Source organism: Gouania willdenowi, chromosome 8 (genome assembly GCF_900634775.1).
Source record: "Gouania willdenowi chromosome 8, fGouWil2.1, whole genome shotgun sequence".
NCBI lineage: Eukaryota > Metazoa > Chordata > Actinopteri > Blenniiformes > Gobiesocidae > Gouania > Gouania willdenowi.
Window position 1 is genome coordinate 18,616,477 of NC_041051.1, and position 22,738 is coordinate 18,639,214.

The 22,738-nt window shown below is 36.2% G+C and overlaps 3 protein-coding genes across 3 annotated transcripts in view; all 3 read left to right on the plus strand.

The window, feature by feature from the left end:
• The window catches only part of LOC114468254 (uncharacterized), a 44,271-nt gene extending 34,014 nt beyond the window's left edge, over nucleotides 1–10,257 (plus strand). The window contains exons 21-28 of the mRNA XM_028455041.1: nucleotides 1,188–1,460; nucleotides 1,542–1,859; nucleotides 1,951–2,214; nucleotides 2,460–2,611; nucleotides 7,773–8,037; nucleotides 9,205–9,486; nucleotides 9,565–9,897; nucleotides 9,986–10,257. Coding sequence (XP_028310842.1) covers nucleotides 1,188–1,460; nucleotides 1,542–1,859; nucleotides 1,951–2,214; nucleotides 2,460–2,611; nucleotides 7,773–8,037; nucleotides 9,205–9,486; nucleotides 9,565–9,897; nucleotides 9,986–10,257 — 2,159 coding nt within the window. The remainder of the gene's footprint in view (nucleotides 1–1,187; nucleotides 1,461–1,541; nucleotides 1,860–1,950; nucleotides 2,215–2,459; nucleotides 2,612–7,772; nucleotides 8,038–9,204; nucleotides 9,487–9,564; nucleotides 9,898–9,985) is intronic.
• Nucleotides 10,258–11,980: 1,723 nt separating this feature from the next.
• Nucleotides 11,981–13,706, plus strand: cmc4 (C-x(9)-C motif containing 4 homolog (S. cerevisiae)). The gene is made up of 3 exons (XM_028455874.1): nucleotides 11,981–12,118; nucleotides 12,196–12,255; nucleotides 13,463–13,706. Exons 2-3 carry the CDS (start codon nucleotides 12,198–12,200, stop codon nucleotides 13,597–13,599), a joined length of 195 nt encoding a protein of 64 aa, XP_028311675.1. The 5' UTR covers nucleotides 11,981–12,118; nucleotides 12,196–12,197; the 3' UTR covers nucleotides 13,600–13,706.
• A 1,816-nt stretch (nucleotides 13,707–15,522) lies between these two features.
• LOC114468347 (hsp90 co-chaperone Cdc37) lies at nucleotides 15,523–21,923 on the plus strand. The gene is made up of 8 exons (XM_028455186.1): nucleotides 15,523–15,898; nucleotides 16,688–16,969; nucleotides 18,422–18,527; nucleotides 18,611–18,726; nucleotides 19,179–19,301; nucleotides 19,438–19,620; nucleotides 21,108–21,179; nucleotides 21,299–21,923. The coding sequence occupies exons 1-8, from the start codon at nucleotides 15,791–15,793 to the stop codon at nucleotides 21,446–21,448; spliced, it is 1,140 nt and encodes a 379-aa protein (XP_028310987.1). The 5' UTR covers nucleotides 15,523–15,790; the 3' UTR covers nucleotides 21,449–21,923.
• Nucleotides 21,924–22,738: the final 815 nt, after the last annotated feature.

Consider the following 22,738-nt stretch of genomic DNA (forward strand, 5'->3'; position numbering starts at 1 on the left):
TTCACATTTCAAAGATACGTATAATTACCTCAACCAAGGAAGTGATGTGTTCACTGACGTTTATTTATTTGTTTGTCTTTTAGCAGGATTGCGTCAAAAGTACTAAATGGATTGTAACAAAATTTTAACCAAAGATAGACCTTACAGCATGGAAGATTCCAAAAATATGTTGGCGATGCAGATCAATATACTGATTCTGGATTTAAAAAATCAAAAAAATCTGTACCTCTCATTATTGGCGAAATTTCAAAATGTAATATCTTCTGTTCGTAATTGACTATGAAATTTGAATCTGTTTTGTTGTGGTGTTGAAAAAATTTGATTGAGGCGATATATCACGATGTTACGTTGCGTGATTCTGGGATCAATTCTAAATGCATCTATATTGATTGAGTGATTTATTTATTTAACTTTATTTAACCAGGAAAGTCTTTTCAACTGCAGGAGACATTGTAACTGCACAAAGAAGTGCTCTGAAACTTGGACATGTTGACAAGCTTGTGTTTTTTAAAAAAAATCTAAAAAGAAAGTACTAACTTTCTGCATTTATTTGTTGTTATAGGCATATACCTCAGTTAAGTTGCACTAAAGTCAAAGTTGGTTTACAAGCCACAGGCAGATTGTATGTTATTTTTTTTTATTATAGTCACATGGCATGTTAAAGCCAATGTTTTGACTGTAAACTATGCCAATAAAATATTTTTCATACATACTGTTCTTATGAAGGTGTACACATTTACAGATTAGTTGTTTCTTAAGTCATATGTATGAAAAAAAAAAAATCGTATCGCCAGATGCCAGGCAATACACAGCCCTATATGTCTGGTTGGTTCCTCAATTATGTAATAGAGATTCATCCGGATTGAATCTGGATTGGGCATTTTATCGGAGATGTCCAATACATTTTGACCTACTGTGTCTTTATTAATGGGGGATAAACATGTTAAGCCTTTAAAGTGTGAATAATTATTGTACCATGATCAGGATCACTGATCCAGATAACTGCCAAGGGGATATTTGGCGCTTGGTGTGCTACAATAAGTTTCAGCACTCGGTGATCTTCATTTATATAGCTGGGTGAATAACTTTAGTTTTTTTTAACATGTCCACTTTGAGATAAAGGTGTATTTTTAATCCTGTGGTCTCATTAAGTTAGACGTCATGCAGCTCTTCCTGTTTCTCCATAGTATCGCTGGTGCATGCTTCCTGTCCGATAAAGCTGAGCCCCTCCAGAGTGGTGGTGAGATTTGGAGACCGACTAATGGCCAATTGCATCTCAACCAGTAAGGTGGATGGAATAGGCTGGGAGTCTGTCTATGGAGGAATAGGCCTCACACCAAAAATCTCTAATCTGCCTTTCAATATATCTGTGGTGAACGACTGGGTCATTGAGCCGGTGTGTTATGTCAGCCTACCTGATGGTGAGCAGTGTGTGGAAACCTTACCAGTCACTGTTTACAGTAAGTGTAGCACTTAATCTGAGACATATCAAATCAAAACAGTCTTTAATGTTGTCTGACATTTTTCTCTTGTACTTGTAGAAACACCTGACAGTGTCTCCATGTCTGGGACCTGGAGTGTGAAGGAAGGTAGACAATATTCCATGTGGTGCAACATCGCTGGTGTTGCACCAGCCAAGAGCCTTTCTGTTCAGTGGCACAAAGGAAACCAGATCATCCACACTGAAACATTCAATGATACCAGACCATTTCCCGTGACTAAGTCTTCCGTCTTCAGTTTTACAGCTGATAGAGAAGACAACGGTGCTCTGTACTGGTGTGAAGCAGAGCTCAACCTGAGTTCTCCTGAGCAAAATCCACCCATCATGCTGTCAAAGTTCCACTCGATGACTGTTCTCTGTGAGTTTACATCATCGTCTCAATCTCTAAGCAGATATTTGTCACTTTTTGCTTGTTTTGTTGATAATGTATATATTTTTTTTTTGTCCAGACCCACCAACTTTTGCCAAGCCTGAACATGAAACAGTCGAAGCTCAAGCAGATAAAACACTTGCTTTAGATTGCTCAGCCACAGGAAACCCTTTACCAGTTTACAGCTGGAAAATCCCTCACCCCGCACAGGAGACGAACAAGGATTCTAATCTTAATGGATCCAGTCTGAGCCTGGCCTTCCCACTTCCAGGAATCTACACATGTACGGCCTCCAACTCTTTGGGCAGCACCGCCAAAAATGTCACTGTTATCGAAGCTACAGGTCAGCAGTGGTCACATGTTTCATAACTTTAGCATCACAGTCCACTCTTGCTTTTCATCCTGTTTAATGCTATTGTTCCCCTATAGGGAGCCCTCCTGGAACCACTGCAGGGATTTTAATGGCTGCTTTCTGTGCTTTAATCTTTGTTTCAGTTTGTTTTGTTTATCACGAGCAGAGAATCGCTCCTGTTTGTTAAAACTAATGAACACACATAGATTTGTAACAGAAATTCCCATCTCTCACAGGGGATCGCACAACCTTTGCAGTCTTAATTGGAGTGTTTGTGACCCTGGGAGTCCTCCTACTTGTGGCCGGTCTGTTTTTCGTGACAGCCAATGGCACGTTCTCTTTCAACAAACTCAGCTATACCAGAGGACAACCTACCGCAATGGGTCCAGTGTGAGCCTGATTTCAACAAGTTCAGAGTTCAATAGGTTTTTTTGTTCGGTTGGTTTATGTTTCTTGTTTTGACTGCTTTAGCATAATGCATTTTAGCTCATCAGCTGGTCCCATAATATTCACTAATATGAACGACTGTATCACCAAACTGAAAATTCGCAGAAAGGGTAATTTGTTTGTGAAAGCACAGCTCCTCTTCATGCTGCTGTGTCCCGAGGGGCTACTTTAAATTTTAATTTTGTTTTGACTTTGTTCCAACTTAGAAGAGATCCTTAGTCCTTTGAATTTGTTTGGCATTGGACTCACAACCCAACTCACAACTCGAACAAGGTAGTTTTCCTTCTTTCTAAAATCTATTAAATGAAGAAATGGTGCACATTTTGAAATGGAGATGTTACAAGATACCTCGTCAAGGTTCCTTTTATAAAAAACAGGAAGTGGCAGAAGGTTATGAAGCTTGAAATTATTGGTTAGTAAACTACTGTCTACTCTAGATTGTAAATAAACTCCCAAATCCCAAGGCTAATGTGTGATCTTGCGCTATCGCAATTATACAACTAAAATAAAGAGTTAAATTATATACATGACATAATGCGTCACATTCAAATAGTTGCTAGCTCAGAAAAACTAAAAAACAAATACGTTTGTCTTTTATGGAGGCTACGTTTTTATTTTATTTTTGACACTACATAATTAGCAACATAGCAAGAGGCTAATGAACGTACTAATTAACATGAAACTACTACTACTATTATTACATGCATTATTATTATTACTGTCACTCATAGAGACCTACATGCCGTCTTTCTAAACTGGGAACCTGATGGTTTCTTTGGTCTTTTATCTGCTCTACCCTGACATTAATAGTCTGTCTTTCAGAGTTGATAAATTAATATTCCTCTTTGTCACTTAGGGGCAGTATGTGGCACTATAAGTCAGTGTTTGCCCTGAAAACCAAAGCTTGAAAGAAAAACAGCTACATGAGTATACCAAGTTCATGCAAAGAACAGGTGGTGCTTTTCTCATCTAGTCATTGTCTGAATTTTTGCACAATACAAATAATTTACTGTAAATCAATGGGAAAAGGGCAAAAGGAGGCAGAGACGAGCTGTTTTACCTGGGACGTCATTCTGTAACACACATTGACTGTTGTCCAGTGCTGTCTCACTTTATATCGTCAATATACATGTTTGATTACACTCGTACTGCACATGCTGACGTTCCACAGTCTGTTCAATACATTTAATGACTGTGTGGGAGTGAGACTGTGTCGTGTGTTGGGTTCATAAATTTGTACATCGGACTCCAGAGGAGTCAATGCCTCACCTGAACCCCTCACTCCTACAGGCAACTCTGAATAATCATAAGTTATACGATGGTACGAGAAGACCGGAGTATCCGGAGGAAACCCAGGCAAGCACTGGAGAGCATGCAAACTCCTGAGGATTGGAACCAGGACCTTTTTGCTGTGAGTTAGATGTGCTAGCCACTGTCTTTTGCTTTTTGTGTATTAAAGGTCCCACGTCACGCTATTTTTCACCCATCTCTATTTGTTCTAAGAACCCCAAAAACATAGTATTTGAGGTTTATTTTCCCAAACTCGCCTGTTTTCCAGAGTTTTAGCCTCTGAAAAGTCACTTTCTGAGCAACTCTACACAAACAGGCTGATTTGAGTGAGTGGGCGTGTCTATAGACGGGACAGTGACTTCCTCCTCCCACCCACTCCGTAGCTGAGCTCATGCTGATTTAAAAACACGAGACAGAGCGTGGGGGTGGGGCGTTCACCGGTACATACATAGGCTGTAGAAAATACATACATAGCACTGCGCGAAGGACGCTGAAATGCTCACCTTTTTGGGCGTGTCTGTTTACATGCCAATCACAGCAGAGAGCTTCCTGGAGGCGCGGCTTCTCCAGCTCTGTGCCGCGTCAAATTCGTCATCAAAGTGGGAACGCGTCATGAAATTGGAGCGAGGTGTTTGGGCTCACCCTGCAGTAAGAAAGGAGCAAATCACCCTCTAACTAACAATTGAGGGAATCAACGAAAAAAACACTTTGGACATGTTTATGAAACCTAAATAGCACTTTTATGATGTAAAAGAAGGAAAACTACCTTATTCACATGCATCAGTGTGGTGATAAAGGGCTATATAAATCAAGTCCATTTAGTCCATTTATTTGTATTGTATAGAAACTTTGCTGTCTCATGTCTCATTCATCAGTAAGTAAACATTAAACTTTACCATTATATATGTTAAAAAACATGACCAAAAACTCTGTTTTAACTCTGTCAGCGGTGACACGCTTTCAGTGTGAGCTCGCGCATGCGAGGGATCTAGAACGAGCAGGGAGACAGGGAGACATGATTGGTTAAAAAAAAAAAAACGGTTAGTTTTTTTCCCATTGGTCGAAGGTATTACAGATTTAAAGCTGCTACAGATGATGGATTTTCTTCGTTCTTTTTTCAGAGGACATAAGATCTTGATTTCTGTCAGGACATAAAGACAATTTCAGCCAAAAACTTAAAAAGTGTATCTGGAGAAAATTGCCAACCGTAGCTTTAAAGGTTACATTTCAAGAAAAAAAAACCAAAACAAATGGGCTTTATACCTGTGAAAAAGTGGTGCAAAATCAATATAAGTACAACATTACTTTGAAGGGTCATTTGTGCAGTTTCCCTCAGCATATATTTGTTTTCATTTGCTTCACTGCAGCCCCGTGACGGCTTCAGATGTGCTCATTTCTTATTCTGAAAGGGTATTTCCAGTCAGAGTTCATTCCCCCAAAGGAAGTAAAAAGTGAGTTAGTTTCCCAGAACTCTCTAATGCCTTCATGTCTGTGAACATTTTATTAACAATGTAAGAGAGAGAAAGAAATTGTCACTGCAGTGATTTTCCAAGTGTTACAATAATTATATATATTTTTAATCATTCTTAAAAGTTTCAGAAAGATATGACATAAAAGAAATGTTGTAGAGTGAGTGGTTCATTGTGTTGAGGTACTTTCAGGTTACACGGTATTATTACTTTATTTTTCTTTTTGATAAATCTCACTTACAATGGTACTAGAATCCACAAGTCGGTTCTGTGCCACAGAAAGTTTTTGGGATTTCTTTACAAGCTGTTATTTGGATATTCGAGTGATTTGTTATTTGTTATTTTATACATTATACTTCCAACTTTGACTAACCTGAGCAAACAACAAACAACCTTAGTTGAAAGTGGAGAAACCACAGGTCACACTGACAAATACGTTTGGATAAAAAAAAAACATAGTTAATAATCAAAGGCACGCAAGGTACATATAAAAAATAATTAAAAAAAAAATTAGAATTTAGCACGAGGAGGAATATGAGAAACTTGACAGTAAATGTTCTGTTTGCTCATCAATCGAGCATCGTTACAAAAGTTACATGATTCATATTTTTTATATTTTACGATATGAATGAATTGCTTTGTCTTTGTTGTTACTGAATACACTGTTAATGCTTTTTTTGTAATGTATGACTTTTTTCACTGAATAATAATAGATTATGGAAAGCTGATTGAGCGTATTTGATATCAACCATATCCACTAGCGTTAACCTCCACTATTACTCAAATTTGTAATGCATCTACTCGAGTACAATTTACTAGTAAAGCCAAATCTAATAACTAGTTGGTAAAATTAATAAGGTATACTAGGTCAAAAACCTTTATTAATTGAACAAATGTTTTTGTTTACTAGTTCTACTAATACACTTACAGTAAAATCTCACTGTAGACCGTTTTTAGTCTCCTAAAGCCAAAAGACTCACTCGTAAAAATGCCACAACAGAATGAGTAGACCTAATGAAAATGAAGTAGGCGGGTTATCCCTTGATTGGTTGTATAATTTGTAAAAACCAATGTATTGGCTTTTCCCCGCCCCCTTATTATCATATAATGCTTACTCGTGACACCTTTTTGCTTCACTTGTAAAGTGTACTCGTGCACTAGCAGAGCTTAATTATGGATGATATCACTAATGTTACATTTATGCTCAAATAGCTTTCCACAATTGATCACTTTATTGATTGTAAGAGACCAAAGCCTGTGTTGTTGCTGTTTTTTTTTGTCGTATGTACCTGTAAAAAAAAAAAGTTTTTTTTTTATTTGTTTTGTTTCTATTTGAAAAAAATTAACTTTTCTTCATATGTGATGGTTTTTGTATATATGTATGTGTGTGTGTGCGCGCGTGTGTTTGTGTGTAACAAAGCCAGCTTCCTGTCTGTGACATCCACAGGCAGAATACTGAGTGAGGCAAAGTCAAACCAGCGTCTACGTTTCCCTGCCACCTTTTGTCGCTCCTTTGGCCCCCACTCAGCCTGGCTTACATTAAACACTGCTGAGACTGCAATACTAATTAGCCCTGAACAAAGTGAATGTAAAGGGAACTCTCTGATTGTGCTTTTCGTAGCCAATAAACCACTTTTTTTGATCTACAAAACAGAAGTGTACTCTGTGTGTGCTTTACAGTTTGAAGGATGTTCCTCAATTAGTCGTGGAGTAACCGTGACATTGTGGTAGTAAATTGTGAAATGAGTGTGCGCTTGAGTTTAGAACATAGACTTATTTTAAACGACAAAGTCTTTGATTACGCAATCTCGAGCTGTAGTTTTGGTTTGATTTCCTATGCTGCTGTGTTACATTCTTGTCACAGTATGTGTCCCACAAGCTACACGCAGCTTTAGAACATGCTCCCGCCTGCTGGGTTCTTATAAAGATTGGTGTTTAGACACTATAGCATACAAGCAACAATAACAGTATTTTCAGATCCTGCTGTGATTCTGATTAGAGGTTAAATCCACATTTAAACAGCATACACTAACTACATCCATGGTCGTGTTTCATTCACTTTCATTTGGGATAAACAACGTGAAAGGTTGGACTAATTTTGTGCTTTTAATTTATTTTTTTTTAATTCAGGAAATTCAAATGGATGTATATGCAATTAATAAAGAAGAGTTTTAACCACATTAGTGCCCAACCTGTTAATACTGCTGCATTATTAAACAACACAATCCTTTCATTATGTAATAATCTGTTGTAGGTGGTTGAAGATTATTCCTGAGGTTTTGTTTCTTTTTGGTTTTTTTTTGTTTTTTTGCAGCTGTAAGGCATTACTAATATTCTTAGCAGTTATACAGAGCTGAATATTGTGCTGTGTTTTTGGACTTCCTACCTGTTAATTTTTCCCTCTTTCCCTTTCACCCCCTTCGCCCCCAAAAGTCTGCTGGGGAGGGAACTGTGTTTTGTTCCCATCTAGTTCCCTGCAGAGTTGCCAAGGTTGCTCAAGTTGGAATGTTCTCTCTCTCGCCTCATAATCGACGGCTCAGTGCAGAAAATACCATCATGGGAAACTACTTTCTGGGATGGATTTTCATGTTTTGCATGTTTTGTTCAGGTAAGAGGAACTCAAACAAGATGTTGGATATTGTTTGGTGAGGTTTTGGATTGTGTTTGGCTCTGTGATTTACACAGAGCAGCTTTGTGATGACGAAACTCTGGCTTAATGTGATTTTGATTTACACGGATTTAAGTTTGACACGAATGCTTGGATTAAAAAAAACAACTTTTATTTAACATCTCAACTCTAGAGGTCACTCCCTTAGTAAGTTTACAACTGGCTGCTGATTAAATTTAACAATCTAAGATGAATTTAATTCGTTTTTAATGTTGTTTTAATGATTTTTTAAAGTAAATCAAGCTGTGTTGTTCAGGAACGGACACTGCCTGTCAGTTAGCAGATAAAGGACAAAAACGTTGCCTCAAATTCACTGAAACTATGTGAAAGTAGCTATACCTAAATACAGGGTTAGGGTCAGTTACAATTACATTTTCAATTATCCATGTTCAATTGCAATTCAATTACGATTACAGTGATCAGTATTTTTTCCAATTACAAGTAAATTAAAACTCTTTATTATCCTGAAAATGTAAATTACATATACTTTCTCGATGACTAAAGTTTAATTCCAATTACTGAGCCTGAAGTAAATAATCTAATAAAAATTAACCTTTCTCTTGTGTTAGCTTTCTGTTAGCATCTCTTATGGTAATGGGTCAAAAATCAGCTGTAATATATATATATATATATAATCTTTTCTTTCCTATCTCTTGGTTACCTTGTTAGTCTTCCCTAATCAATGAAAATATGGGTTTTAATATTTTTGGTTTATACCCCTCGATTTTATTTTTAAAAATGAGAAAGCTTGATGTGAAACATATTTAATAATTGTTAACTACTACATATGTGTAGAACTCTACATAGAACTGTAACATGGTTCCTCAGTTTCAATTAAAATTGAGAATTTTTATGGAATTTTCATGGCAATTACAATTAAAAAGTCAATTATCTAAACAATTTAAGTATGATTATGACAGCAACAGATTTTTTATATTACGCAATTACAATTGTAATTGATCCCAACTCTACCTAAATACCTCCTCCTTTATTAAGTCTGATTTGATCAGTGTTGTGTATCTAGTTACATAAGATGTACGTTAATGACTTAAATATGAATCTTAAACTTTACAGCCCCACAGCTGTTTTTTAAATTTTTTTAATCAGCGCTGTGTGTCTCAGTATCAGGTGAGGGTTGCTCTCTAGTACTGAAGCCCTCGAGGGTTGTGGTGGGCTTTGGGGACCCGGTGTCTGTTAGCTGTGAGGCTACTCGGCCAGTTCGAGTCCTGGGTTGGGAATCGGCCATCAGCGCCTCCCAAACACAAGAGGAACGCTCCGTCCACTGGAAGGTGGACAGCCTCATTGATTGGATAGAGGAGCCCATCTGCTATGGAGTGTTTTTCACTGCTCCGAGACAGTGTGAAGAGAAACTCAACCTTGTTCTTTACAGTGAGTTATCTGCCGTCAAGGTAAATAAGTCAATTGAGCATGTCAGGTTAAAAAGTTCATCTTTTGTCATTCGTGTAGAGGTCCCAGATAGTGTCTCCATCAGGCAGGTGAACCACACCGGCTCCATGATCGCTGGGAAAGAGTACTCTCTTCTGTGTGAGGTTCAGAACATCGCTCCAGTTCAATACCTGACTCTGAGGTGGTATAAAGGAGATAGTGAGGTTTACAATCACTCCTTCTCTGATCTCACATCTTCCTCACCTGTCCAAGTCTCCTCTATCCTCGTCATCACTCCAACCAAAGAGCAGAACGGGGAACAGTACAAGTGTGTGGCAGAGCTGGAGCTTGGCCCAGAGGGACCTCAGCCGCCTCCCACTGTGGCCTCCGAGCCTTTCAATGCTTCTGTGTACTGTGAGTCATTAAGCCAACGTTGATGTTAAAATCATGCCCTGACACGTCTGCAGTAGTTAACAGTAAATGCCTTTAATCACGTTTCCAGTTCCTCCAGCGTTCATCAGTCCAGAAGCTGAGGTTTTGGACTTAATGGCAGGAGATGAAATCACTCTAAACTGCACTGCCACAGGAAACCCTGCTCCTGTTTACAGCTGGCAGTCCTCCAATCCCATGCAACAGAGGATTGAGGACGAGGCGGTTGTAACCTCCACCTCACTACTCCCAGGGAGCTATACCTGCACCGCATCGAATGCACTGGAGAAGAGGAGCAAACAATTCACTGTTAAGGAGCGCAGTAAAGGTAGAAGGAAGCTGTGAAAGTGCACAGTTACATGTGTTCAATAGTGTCTGTTAATTGATTTTTTGTGCTTTTTCTTTAGGTGTCTGAAATGGATGGTCAGGATCAAATGACAACAGAAGACACTGAGAAAGAACACTTTGTTCTGCTGTTGTGGAGCTCAAAATGACAATGTGTTCACCACTCAATAAATATTTATGAACCCTATCAACACTTTTATGTAGATCTCAGTGGAAAAAAGGAGTCCAGTATACAGTATACTTGGCGAATGTGTTGGGCTAGTAGTAGTAGACTAGTAGTCTTTTGTTAGATGTATTTACCAATCAATGAAATCCACCTGTAACAATGCAACTTTTTAGATACTTATCTGAAATAGAACTCAAACGGCGTGATGTTATTGTAAATATGAAATGTTTCTCAATAATATCACATACATTAAAACACTTTTTTTTTCATTTAAGCAGTTTACTCCAACACTTTACGGGGGAAATGTGTATGTATGTATGTCATTTTATGCTTCCAACTTTGTGTAAACATTTTAACATTACTGTGCACCACCAGTTCACTGTGCTAGTCAAGTCCTTTCTCAGTGAGTGTGCAGTGTCAGAAGCACAAAATCTAGACGTCCTATTATTAACCTATTAAAGAAAAAATTGGGGATAGCGATGGATAAGAGCAGGGGTCTGCAACCTGCGGCTCTGGAGCCTCATGTGGCTCTTAGACTCTTTTGCAAAGGCTCCCTATAGCTTTAAAAAAAAAAAAAAAATGAAATAAGGAGTTGTCATTTTCTTACAGAGGCTATTAATGATTATTGACAAATAAAATCACGATATAACAATTTGTTAACTTAAAAATAAATCACGTTGTGCAATGACTCAGCACTTTCCTGCAACTTCGACAGACTATTTCCACTTTCCTTGCACCTGTAGTTAATCTTAAGTTTTAAATCCCTGGTAAGATAACTAAACCAACAAAAACACTATTCTGGAAGAAAATAGAGATTTTAATTGTGTGGGAACAGATTCATTTAACCGCCAATGTGTCGGTTAAATATGCATGCTTAATGTGTGGCAAGAAAAGAGCAATTATCATGTGTTGACCACATGATCATGTGTTATCAAATTAAAGTTACTTTTTGTAGCCATTCAAATACATTAAATAAAAATTTTAAAAAATCTTCTTTATATAACATTGTGTTCATGTAAACTGAGATGCGTAAGAACTTGAAGATGCAAGATACTGTTTTCTTGTTATTTCTTAATGTTGATTTATTTGAACTGTTTTTAAGTTGCCATTTACATGATCAATATAAATCAAATCAAATCAAACACTATTCCATAGAATTTTGACTGTATAGAATTCAATACACTGTATTGTCTTCATTGAGAAGGTTTTTTTTTTTGGCTCTGGAAGGACTTTAATCCAGGTGAGATGAGGCCAAATGGCTCCTTTGAGAGTAAAGGTTGCAGACCCCTGGATTAGAGATAGATTAAAGAAGAAATTAGCATTAAAAAATTGGGATCTAGCAACTTTACAAATGTGCTTCTGGAATAAAATTTAAATACGGTCAATGTCAAATTAAAACGTAGCAATATTGTGCTTTTTTGTAAAAAAAAAAAAAAAAAAAAGAATAGACGTGTATAATGTCTATAAAATAAGCATAAAAAATATATTATTTAAAAAATAAATGTAGTACTAGCTTTACACACGAGATGCCGCTGCTGTTTGTCGTTACCAATGATTGGCTGTTCATATGTCACATGATCAAAACAATGTTCTCTAGGCCGGAAGTTGTGGTAGCGGCTAACGATCATATGCTAGCAAGAGTAGCGAAACATTAGAGGAAAGTGTACGTTGTCTTGCTTGTACTTACTGACAAAGGTAGGGGTTGTGTAGCTGACACGTGTTTGTTTCTCACACGGGGATAAATTTGAAATAAATATGTCGTTTTCTTGCAGACATGCCTCAGAAGGATCCGTGTCAGAAACAGGCTTGTGCCATTCAGACGTGTTTACAAGGTATCCACCGCCATGTGCTCAGTGGATTAGACGCAGGATGTTGGTCCACGACTCACAAACACATCATTTGATCATATGAAAGATGGATCTGGAAACCCAATAATCCCCTATTAGATTTTCTACAATTAAAATGTTTACCTTTGTAATCTAATATAATTTTTCAATCGTATTCATGAATTCATCTAAATGTTAAATCTAATTGCCAAGTACGTTGCATAGTGGCACTTCCGGTGATTTAGCATATTAGATAAATACTGTATTTAGTTTCACATGTGACATTTAGATTTATATTCATTTTTTTTTTTCGATTTAACATTTAGCATTTATATTTAACATTTACATTTAATATTGACATATTATTACGAGAAAAGTAAATATCATATTGGTGTAAATCTAGTCAAAAGTCACATGAAAAAATTCCCAATTTTTTTTTAAACGTGGTTTGTTGCTAAATGTTGCAAAAAGTTGCTATTTATTTTAACATGCACAACTTTACAATCGGTACCCCATAGTTTTCTTACACTTGAGTGTAAGAAAAAAAAAGTGTTTACTGAATTTACTGAAATATTAAAATATTAAAAAGTAAGGTCATTTTAAACAACTAAAAAAAAGGGTTCATACTAAAATCTCCTAAAATTAAGCATTTCATAACATCCATGATACAAGGAGTGATGTATTTCCCAGTAATTGTAAAAAAAAAAAATAATAATAATCACTTGTGCCGTATCTTGATCTAAATTTAAATTCCTATTCATTCGCTTTTTTTTTCATCATACATTTTTGAAACTTACAAAACTTGTATATTGCTGATAATGATTGCATGATGCACTCTTTGGACAGACTTTATGAGCTTATTCCAATTCCCCTCATGTCCATTACTGTGCCCTAAGAATAACACAAAGCATTTTATTAAGATAAATAATAAGGGCTACTAAAATGTGATGTTTTGTCAAGTTACAGTCACAATATAATAACAACCCAAATAAAAGGTCACATATTTGCATCTTGTTTTGAATAAATCAATATTGTGGTGTTTGGCATTATAAGTAATCGGTGCAATATTGTCCGAATTTGTTCTTCATGTTTATTGTCTGCTATCTTAATCCTCTTATTGACAAGCTGTATGGTTGACATCCCTGATTTATGTCAAAGCCTCTTTCAGCTATTTTTATCCCCTGAATTATAACGTTGTCCTTTCTTGTTGTAGCAAACAAATACATGGAGAACCTGTGTGAGGATGTGATCAGAGATATGCGACGCTGCTGTCAGACGCATGCTCGACAATCAATCTGCTGCTCAGGATTTAAAGAGCTCAAACCTGCAGAGAGCAACGTGAACACATAGACCCCGATATGAAATGTGTGTGTGTGCACATGTACAGTATACATATTTTTAAGAATAGTTTTGAAGTGTATTATTTGAAAATAAAAATATAACATATTTGTTTGAAATTATTCAAAATTTGTACTACTGGAAGTGCACTCCTGTTTAAAAAATAACTAAATAAATCCAGGAACAGTTAATATCAGCAAAAGCATGTAAATACAACAAATATAATCATTACAAAAAAACATATCTGAGTGGTTTAGACATCAAAGGAAGTGATACTTCTTCATAAACAAGGTTGCATATGAAATGAGGTAGTGAGAACAAAACAAAAAACAATTGTAACAACTAAAAGTTATTTATTTGTCTTCATATAATATGTACCTCAAAGATTAAGGAAGGGTCTTTTTTGGTTGTTTGGTTGGTTGGTTTGTTTGCTGGTTATTGGCGTGTTGCAACTAAACTAAATAGGTGTATGTTGCCATTTACTGTACTGGAGTGTACAGTATGTAAACTCTAAGAAGGAAATATTATGAGAGAACTCAGGGATATGTCAAAGCAATCACTAGATGCCTCTGAGGAAGACTGGCGGTTGGCAGTCGAAACGTATCAGGAGATCTAATTTCCTGAAAAAAAAGTTGTCTGAATAAATGAAACCTTAAATATAATTTTTTTTTAAAAGAATGACAAAATTAACTTGCTGGAGGTATTATTTTACTTATGTTAACATTTAGATACATGACAGAGACTTTAGAGAGAAAAGAAAAGTTCGTAACGCATTGGGAATTAGTTTTTGTGTGTATGTGTTTTAGGAGTACTGTTTTTCTTTTTCTTTTTTTATTTAAACAACTCATCCACATTATACAAACAGGTTATACATTTTACAGAGGTTCAATGTTTAGACAGCCTTTTCATTAACTGACTTGACAATACATTTGAAATTAAGTTAAACATCTTTTTGGAAAGAATGCAAACAAATGAGGGGATTTTCTTTGTGTATTTCCATTTATGGATGCATTTTTTAATTTTTTTTAAATTAAAAACAAAAGTAAGTTTATTGAATAATAAAAGTTTTATTCTTTTTCTTTAGAAAAAATTATAAAAAACCAAAGACAACGTTTTCCCAGTATATAATAAAATCCTTGGAGAGATAAACAATGATGAATCTGTTGAGGTCCGCCCACAATTTTTTAGTATAAAGGGAAAGCCAAAAGAGAAGAACTATATGTTTCTGCATGTGAGTTACACAGAGAGCAGTTAGTATTAATGTTTTTCTTTTTATTAGGAGCACTGTTTTTTTTTATTGACAAGAATAAACAAACATGGCATTTTACAATCTAAAAAAAAAAAAACAAGAACTTGCCAAGGGAAAATCAACTCAAAGCAATCTATCATTGCTCAATTCACTTCAGATTAAACATCTCCAGGTAAGCAACCATAGAAAACAAAACAGGGGATATCGTTTGTGCATATATCTGAAGAAAGAAAAAAAAAACATTAAAAGTGAAACAACAGTAAGCAAACATCAATCAAGTTGTAATTAATTCAGAACAACTACAAAAAAAAAAATAACAACAGTAATAAGCAATAAAGTTGACGCAAGGGGAAATTCAAGTCAATTCTGGCTATTTAGTTCAGTGGAGAAATGATTAAGTGTATCATACATTAGAATTTTTAAAGACTTCATATATAAGTTAAATTCGTTTATGAAAACAATAAACTTTGGGGATGATTTTAGTACTTTATTTTTGAGGATGAAAAATTTGGCTTAACATAAAATTATGTTACAACAGAGTTCCTCATTTTTATTTTGCTAAATCATACCAAAAGTTAGGTAATCTCTAGATAATGCTGGAAAATAGTGGAATTTTATGTTGGATCCAAGGAGTACAGTACTGTTCGTGTACTGAAAAACACTTCCGGAGTTGCAGCGACGTGATGACGTCAGACGGAAACGTGCAGCAGCGTTTCTTCTAGAATTTTGTACCACTGTTTCACTGGCGTTGCTTTCCACGCTTTCTCCCACTTGTGTGTTCCCTTAGAATCCATCTTTCTCAGGGCCGAAAGTGGACAAACGTTTCTGGTGGGTGGTGAACACGTTTGACATATGTGTATTTAACCCACATTTTTTGTTAGCTGCGTTTAGCTTTCAAACTTAGCCGAGTTATCTCCAAGCTAACACTGCTAGCCTTTGGCGTCAGTCGGAAGGATGTCCAGGATAGATTACAGCGTCTGGGATCACATTGAGGTGTCCGATGATGAAGATGACACCCACCCAAACATCGATACACCAAGTCTTTTCAGATGGAGACACCAGGTAAGCTTCTACGATACGCACTATAATATTTTTAAATTAACTGTGCTCATTTTGGTTCTGCTGACATTCCCCCCCCCAGTTATTAGTGAGTATATTGAGTATGGTTATTTAAGACCAGATTGCTTGTTAATTCCTTTTAACTTTTGGATGTTATTAGTTCATCTCTGGAAGTCTACCTATATTTTAAATAGAGTTGGGAACCTCTGGGTACCTCACGATACACGATACAGAGCTCACGATATGACGATACTGCGAATATCAATATATTGGTCAGAAATCAATCTACGATAATCTATGACATAACACGAAAAAAAAAAGATTAAGTGAAAGAATGCAATTTTTATTTTATATCTCTGAAAGACAAGAAATTGAAAAAGCGTCCTATGAACAGTGACACTATTTTAGTGCAAGATTTCTGTAAAAAAAAAAAGTGTCAACATACCAATGTAAACTAATAAGTATCTCCAATTGTGCTTTCTGTAAATAAAAAATAGGGTCTTTCTTACCAGTGACACCATTATAGTGCAAAGTTCCAGTAAACAATATATTGGTTCCTTCAACAAACAGTGACAACATTTCTGTGAAGACGTACCTGCACATTTTAGTTAAAAAGCACAAAAGGGTTTAAAAAAAATAGAAATTGATACTTAGCGCGAGCATATCGATAATCGATCCAGTGAAAAAAAATTACAATATAACCCCGTATCATGATTTCGTCACACTCCTAGTTTTAAAGCAGTGCTTATAATTTTATATATTATATGTGCTATATTAATTTGCCCTCCACAGGCACGCGTTGACCGAATGGATGAGTTTCAAAAGAAAGGCGAAGACATCAACAAAGCCCTGTGTGAATGTCGAAGGAAGCTGGCAGAGGCACAGAAGAAAGTGCAAGAGCTGACCATCTCTGCATCAGGTGATGGCAAAGCTGAGCTGAGCAAAGCCCAGGCAGAGGAGAAGAAGCTGAAAAAGGAGGAGAGGGAGTGGGAGAGGAAGATGGATGAACACAATCGGGAGGAGAAAAAGATGCCATGGAATGTGGACACACTCAGCAAGGAAGGTTTCAGCAAGGTAAAACTAACCAATTATATCAGACATTGTCTAATCCAGTTGTTCTCAAACAGTTTTGGCTCAAGTACCAGTACTTTTATCTCTAACTTTTGAATCTAAGTACCCCCCTTTGTTCGACTAAAGCATGTTGTTCAAAATTCAACAACTATAGACCATAATGATGAAATGAATGAGTGATAACACACATTTTTAAAGAATCTCATTTTGTAAATAAGTGGAAAGAAACAGTATGTAGTGAGTCTGGTGTCACGGCCTGAGTTTACCTCCGTACTGAGATTATCTTACAGTCTCAGTACGAGACTGCTACGCACTGAGATGTACCCGTGCTGGAATTGCGATGCTGCAATGTCAAACAGGGATTGCTGTACTGATTTTAAAAAGTGCTTGAATCATCACATCAGTCGACCGTCGATTAAAAAAATCGACCAATGATAATAAAAGAATATCATTGTCATGATCTGATTGCTAATTTATAGGACTACAGTTTATTATTGTAAAGTTACATTAGGTTACCTGTTATTTATCGCTATGTATATTATAATCATGTTTTTTCGAAAAATGAATTATTCCTTTTCGTATTGAGTTTTATTATGATCCCGTTTTTTTTGGAGAATAAACTATTCCTATTTGTGTTGAGATTGCTGCATGAGACACTATTAATTTACTCAAGTTGTTGACTGAGATTGGCACTCACTCAGAACGGCGGAAGTAGCAAAAATCACAGCGTGAAAGTTCATTTTCCGGTAGTGCACATGCTCATAATCGATCTCAGTATGAGGTAAACTCAGACTGTGACACCGGAATAGATTTATTTTTATGGTTTTTATCATTTAACGTCACCTCCCTCCTGATGTGGGACCAATTAAGACTGAGTTGTATTTTCAGCTCATGTTCTAATCAAGATAATTTCTGTCATAATTTTGTGTTTTTTGTGTCATTTTGTGTATTTTGTTGTCTCTTCTTTTTTTTTATTGACTACATTTTTCTCGTATTTTGTGTGTTTTTGTTGTTGTTTTGTGAGTTGCTAGTAGTATTTATTCTGCCTAGCTTTTTTTTAAAACTAAAAATAAACATAAAACCCCATGTTTTTAACGTTTCATTTAATTTTTCTTTCCTTCTCTCAAGTACCCCCTGTAGTGCCATCGTGTACCACTAGGGTACACGTACCCACATTTGAGAAACACTGGTCTAATCCTACCCAGTTTGACATGATAATAGTTGTTATAAATAAACCAATGAAAGTGATGATGAACATTATACAGTATACCATATATAACCTAGAAACACAGTGTACATCTTAGAGGGATCTGGTTCCAATATTTTGGTTTTGCAACATTTTTTAAAATGTTCCTTGTTTTTGTTTTACCGTAACTGTTGCTCTTCGATGCCTAACGGTGTGTATAACCTTTGTTTGTGCTAATCATTGCTTCTGTACACTGTTTTTCCCCACAGAGCGTTGTAAATATCAAGCCTGATGCTTCTGAGGAGACGGAGGAAGAGAAGGAGCAAAAACATAAAACATTTGTAGAGAAATATGAGAAACAGATTAAACATTTTGGTATGAATTATGAATATATAATAATCTCTCTGTACCTTTGTTGGGTTTGTTGTGACTTTTCTTTTTGCTGTGCTTAATTAAAGGCATGCTGCACCGTTGGGAAGATAGCCAGAAATACCTCTCCGATAATCCTCACCTAGTATGTGAAGAAACTGCCAACTACCTGGTCATCATGTGTATTGACCTTGAGGTTGACGAGGTAAAACCAAGAGTGGTATTGACTCGTCTAGTGATAGACCTATACATTGGCCGGCCGATATTATCGGACGATTTTTGCGTTTTTTACATGTATCGGCATCATCCGATCGCATTATTTACAGAGAGCAAAAATATTTTTTACTTGTTGTTATTCTACCTCACCTTTGTTAATTTCAGTAAATGTTCCTTTTTTAAAAAATTGAGACTTGCACCATTTGTTATCATCATTGTGTAATTGTTATGTTGTAAATTGAGGGAGCAAAAATAGCATCGGCTTAAGAAAATCGGCAGTCCGTATCAGTCATCGGCTAATGCCGATGGAGAAAAAAAATCGGTAACTGCATCATCCCTAACAAATCCATATCGGTCTATCCCTAGACTTGTGTTTGTTCATCATCTTTTACTCATAGGTCGTCTTTATAAAACAAAACTATTATTCTATTATTTTTACAGAAACATGCATTGATGGAGCAAGTGGCTCACCAGACAATCGTAATGCAGTTCATTCTCGAGTTGGCAAAAAGTCTCAAAGTGGACCCACGAGGCTGCTTTCGCCAGTTTTTTGCCAAGATCAAGGTAACTATTAACTTTATTTTTAATGAAGCATTAATCTAAAATCAGTTAATTCAAAAGGTGAAGAATCAACTAATTAAAAGAAAGATTACATTCCCCACATGATAGTTTTTCTCTAACACTTGGCACGTGTCTTCAGACTGCAGATCAACAGTACCAGGATGCTTTCAATGACGAGCTGGAGTCGTTTAAGGAGCGTGTTCGGGGCAGAGCAAAGATCCGCATTGAAAAGGCATTAAAAGAGTATGAGGCGGAAGAGCAGCAAAAGCGACTGGGACCAGGAGGTTTGGATCCTGTTGAAGTGTACGAAACACTGCCAGAGGTGAGTACCAGAGATTGTCTTGGTACGACTATTGTCAGAGAATTAGTTTCGACATTGCAATTATCACAATTATTTTTGCATTATTTAATTTCACACGACCTGTAAACACTCTTATAGGTTTTTAAATATTTGTATTTAGTTCCATCCTTGGATGCTCTTATAACAAAAGTACATTTTAGTTCTAGTTAAATTTGTGGAAGAAGAAGTTTATTAACAGTTAAAAAAAACATGGCTGTGTAGTTGCAGCATGTTAATAATAATAATGCATCGATTTTATATAGCGCTTTATCATAGACACTCAAAGTCACTTTACAGAATTAAGGCATTACTCTTTCACTCCACACTTAGTGGTGGTAAGCAACTATTGTAGCCACAGCTGCCCTGGGGCAGACTGACGGAAGCGAGGCTGCCATAGTGCGCCATCGGCCCCTCCGACCACCACCAACACTCACTCACACACTGCATTCATACTAGGCAATGTAGGTGAAGTGCCTTGCCGAAGGACACAATGACAGATACCACTGGGGTGACTGCCACCCCACTGTGGCACCTGGAATTCTCTGTGTGCATGTTGTTCCGTTTGCACTATTTGCACTTTGTATTGACAGAGTAGAACTTTGATTTAGTTTTGCACATAATATTGTTTGCACTTGAAAAAAAGAAAGACATATATAATTTTATTTATTTCATTTTAACTTTTATGAATTTTAGTTTTAGTTTCAATTTGTGGAAGTAGTTAATTAAAAGCTCATGCTTACATCATGCATGTAAAGAGTTATAATAAAACATTTCAAAATGCATGTGCAACTCGGTTAAATAAAAGTCTGTTGGTCCAATCATATATTCTGTCTTTGTAGTTTTCTTAAAATCTCATCTCGTTTTTGTCAACCAATTATCTTTTAAAAAAAAACATAAAATGAATGTTTGTTTTTTTTTTTAATCTCAAATCCTGCCATATGGTCCTTTAACAGATTTTGGCACAATTATAATCAAATATCAGCTTTAGGCCTTGGAAGATTCCATGAAAGGTTTGAGGGGATCTGGAACAATGTACTGATTCTGGATCAGTTTAAAAATAAAATACTATCTATTCTCATTTGTGAAATTTCACAAAAAAAAAAAAAAAAAATCATATCACTGTTCATATCTGACCAATCTTATAGCTGACTCAGTTAGTTGAGTTGGTTCCTCAATTAACTCACCAAGTTTCATATGGATTAGCTCCAGATTACGTAATTCATCATGATTTTAAAAAAATAAATAAAAATGTGGGTTGACCTACTTGGACCTGCTGTATCATTATGGGGATAGAAATGTCTTCTAAGCCTTTAAAATGTGAATGATTCCATGATCAGGATCAGTAATTCAGATAACTGCCAATATCTGGCAAAGAGGATGTTTTGCGCTTGGTGGAGGTTTGCATTAGTTATTAAAATTCTTTGACTTTGTAAAAAAAAAAACCTTGCATTCTATGCTTGTAATTGCAGGAGATGCAGAAATGCTTTGATGAAAAAAACATTCAAATGCTGCAAGAAGTCATCAGCAAAATGGATCCTACGGTATGTTTTATTTTTTAAGGTATCATTTTTGTTTATTTGAATTTAATTGCAGCATGAATATTGTTACTAAAGATGAGAGATATGAAGTTATTAAGTGTTGTTATTTATTCTTGATTTAGGAAGCAAAGACTCACATGAAAAGGTGCATAGACTCAGGTCTCTGGGTCCCCAATTCCAAGGCTGAGGATGGGGAAGAAAAAGAAGACGAAGCTACCTATGAGGAGGTGAAACCGGATCAGGAAGAGGCCAAGAAGGAAGACGTCAATTGACCCAATTATTTGTTGGTTTTTGCAAATGTGCTAAGTGGCTGTATCGCACGTTTTAATGTGTATCACTAGATTGCCAATCAATGATGAATTTTTCCAAACTATATAGCTGATACCTAAAGGTTTAGCACTCACCCTGCTACAGAGCTGCTGCTGTCGCTTCAATATTTCCTGCTTGGAAAAAGACCACTGCTTTTATGTAGGTCAGTGTGAGTATGGGGTATAGCTTTTGTCAACTTGTGTTCTCCTTTTAGATTTGTTTGGTATTAACATGTTTATTTCCCATGCAAAACGTTTTTACAAATTCAACCAAAGGGTTTGCATTGTGTCTGTAAGGCTGAAATAAATGAAGCTTCTACCACATTGTGCTTCACGTGTCACCGAGGGGGGAAACTGGTGGTAATGTTCGTGTTTTTGGTACAACCCAATGTACTATACAGCGCAACAAACAGTAATAAACGCAAATACAGTTCCTTTATTTGTCTCATTGCTGGTTTTTGTCTTACTGCATGGGAGGAAGTTGATGTCACTCTGCTCAGCTTTTTTCATGTAAAGATGATTAAGTTTCTTATTCTCACTGAAGGTCATTGTAATTAAGAAACAAACCTTGACATTGCCTGTACTTGCACTTGTGTATTTTTACACGAGTGAGTAATCATTTCCATGACATCAGAGCAGATATTTGAAAGAATAATCAGATCATGGAGCTCACATAAACCAGAATCTGTAGTTGTGGCTTTAATTTAATTTATTCTGTTAAAATAAATGATAATAGTCACACAATCCCTTACACAGTCACTGACTTCAAACAAAACATATTTTAAAGCTATTCACCGCTTTGTATAAACAACTTTTGTGTTTTATTTTGTAATGTGTTCATTCAAACTGGGACAATAAATTATAATAAAGTATGTCATTAAATATACCAGACCACATGCATTGGATCAAACCTGGTTCCCCTGCATCCCCCATGCTTTCACAAAGCCAAGTGAATTATTATACCTCAAGGTAAGTTTTCCTAAATCTTAAACCTCACACTGAAACATGATTACACAATGGGGCTTTCTTTATGTAGGTGGAGCATAGCTGACTCAACATATTAGGTAGAGGAAAATAGGTCATGCACAACTTTACTGACAGCAGTTTGGTTCTATTTCCCACACTTCCTAATGTGGGAAATCACAACACACACCCCACCCCGACAATAAGTTGTGCAACAGGATATATCAATGATGGCACTTTAAATAAGAATACAATATCTTATTTATGATATTACAAATTTTGAGTATTTTT

Bases quoted from the DNA above. Each gene is read 5' to 3' on its own strand.
- cmc4 (XM_028455874.1), top strand. From the start codon at position 12,198: ATGCCTCAGAAGGATCCGTGTCAGAAACAGGCTTGTGCCATTCAGACG. The intron at 12,256-13,462 runs GTATCCACCGCC...TTCTTGTTGTAG, and splicing joins CATTCAGACGTGTTTACAAG to CAAACAAATACATGGAGAAC.
- LOC114468347 (XM_028455186.1), top strand. From the start codon at position 15,791: ATGTCCAGGATAGATTACAGCGTCTGGGATCACATTGAGGTGTCCGAT. The intron at 18,528-18,610 runs GTATGAATTATG...GCTTAATTAAAG, and splicing joins GAAACAGATTAAACATTTTG to GCATGCTGCACCGTTGGGAA. The intron at 19,621-21,107 runs GTGAGTACCAGA...TTGTAATTGCAG, and splicing joins TGTACGAAACACTGCCAGAG to GAGATGCAGAAATGCTTTGA.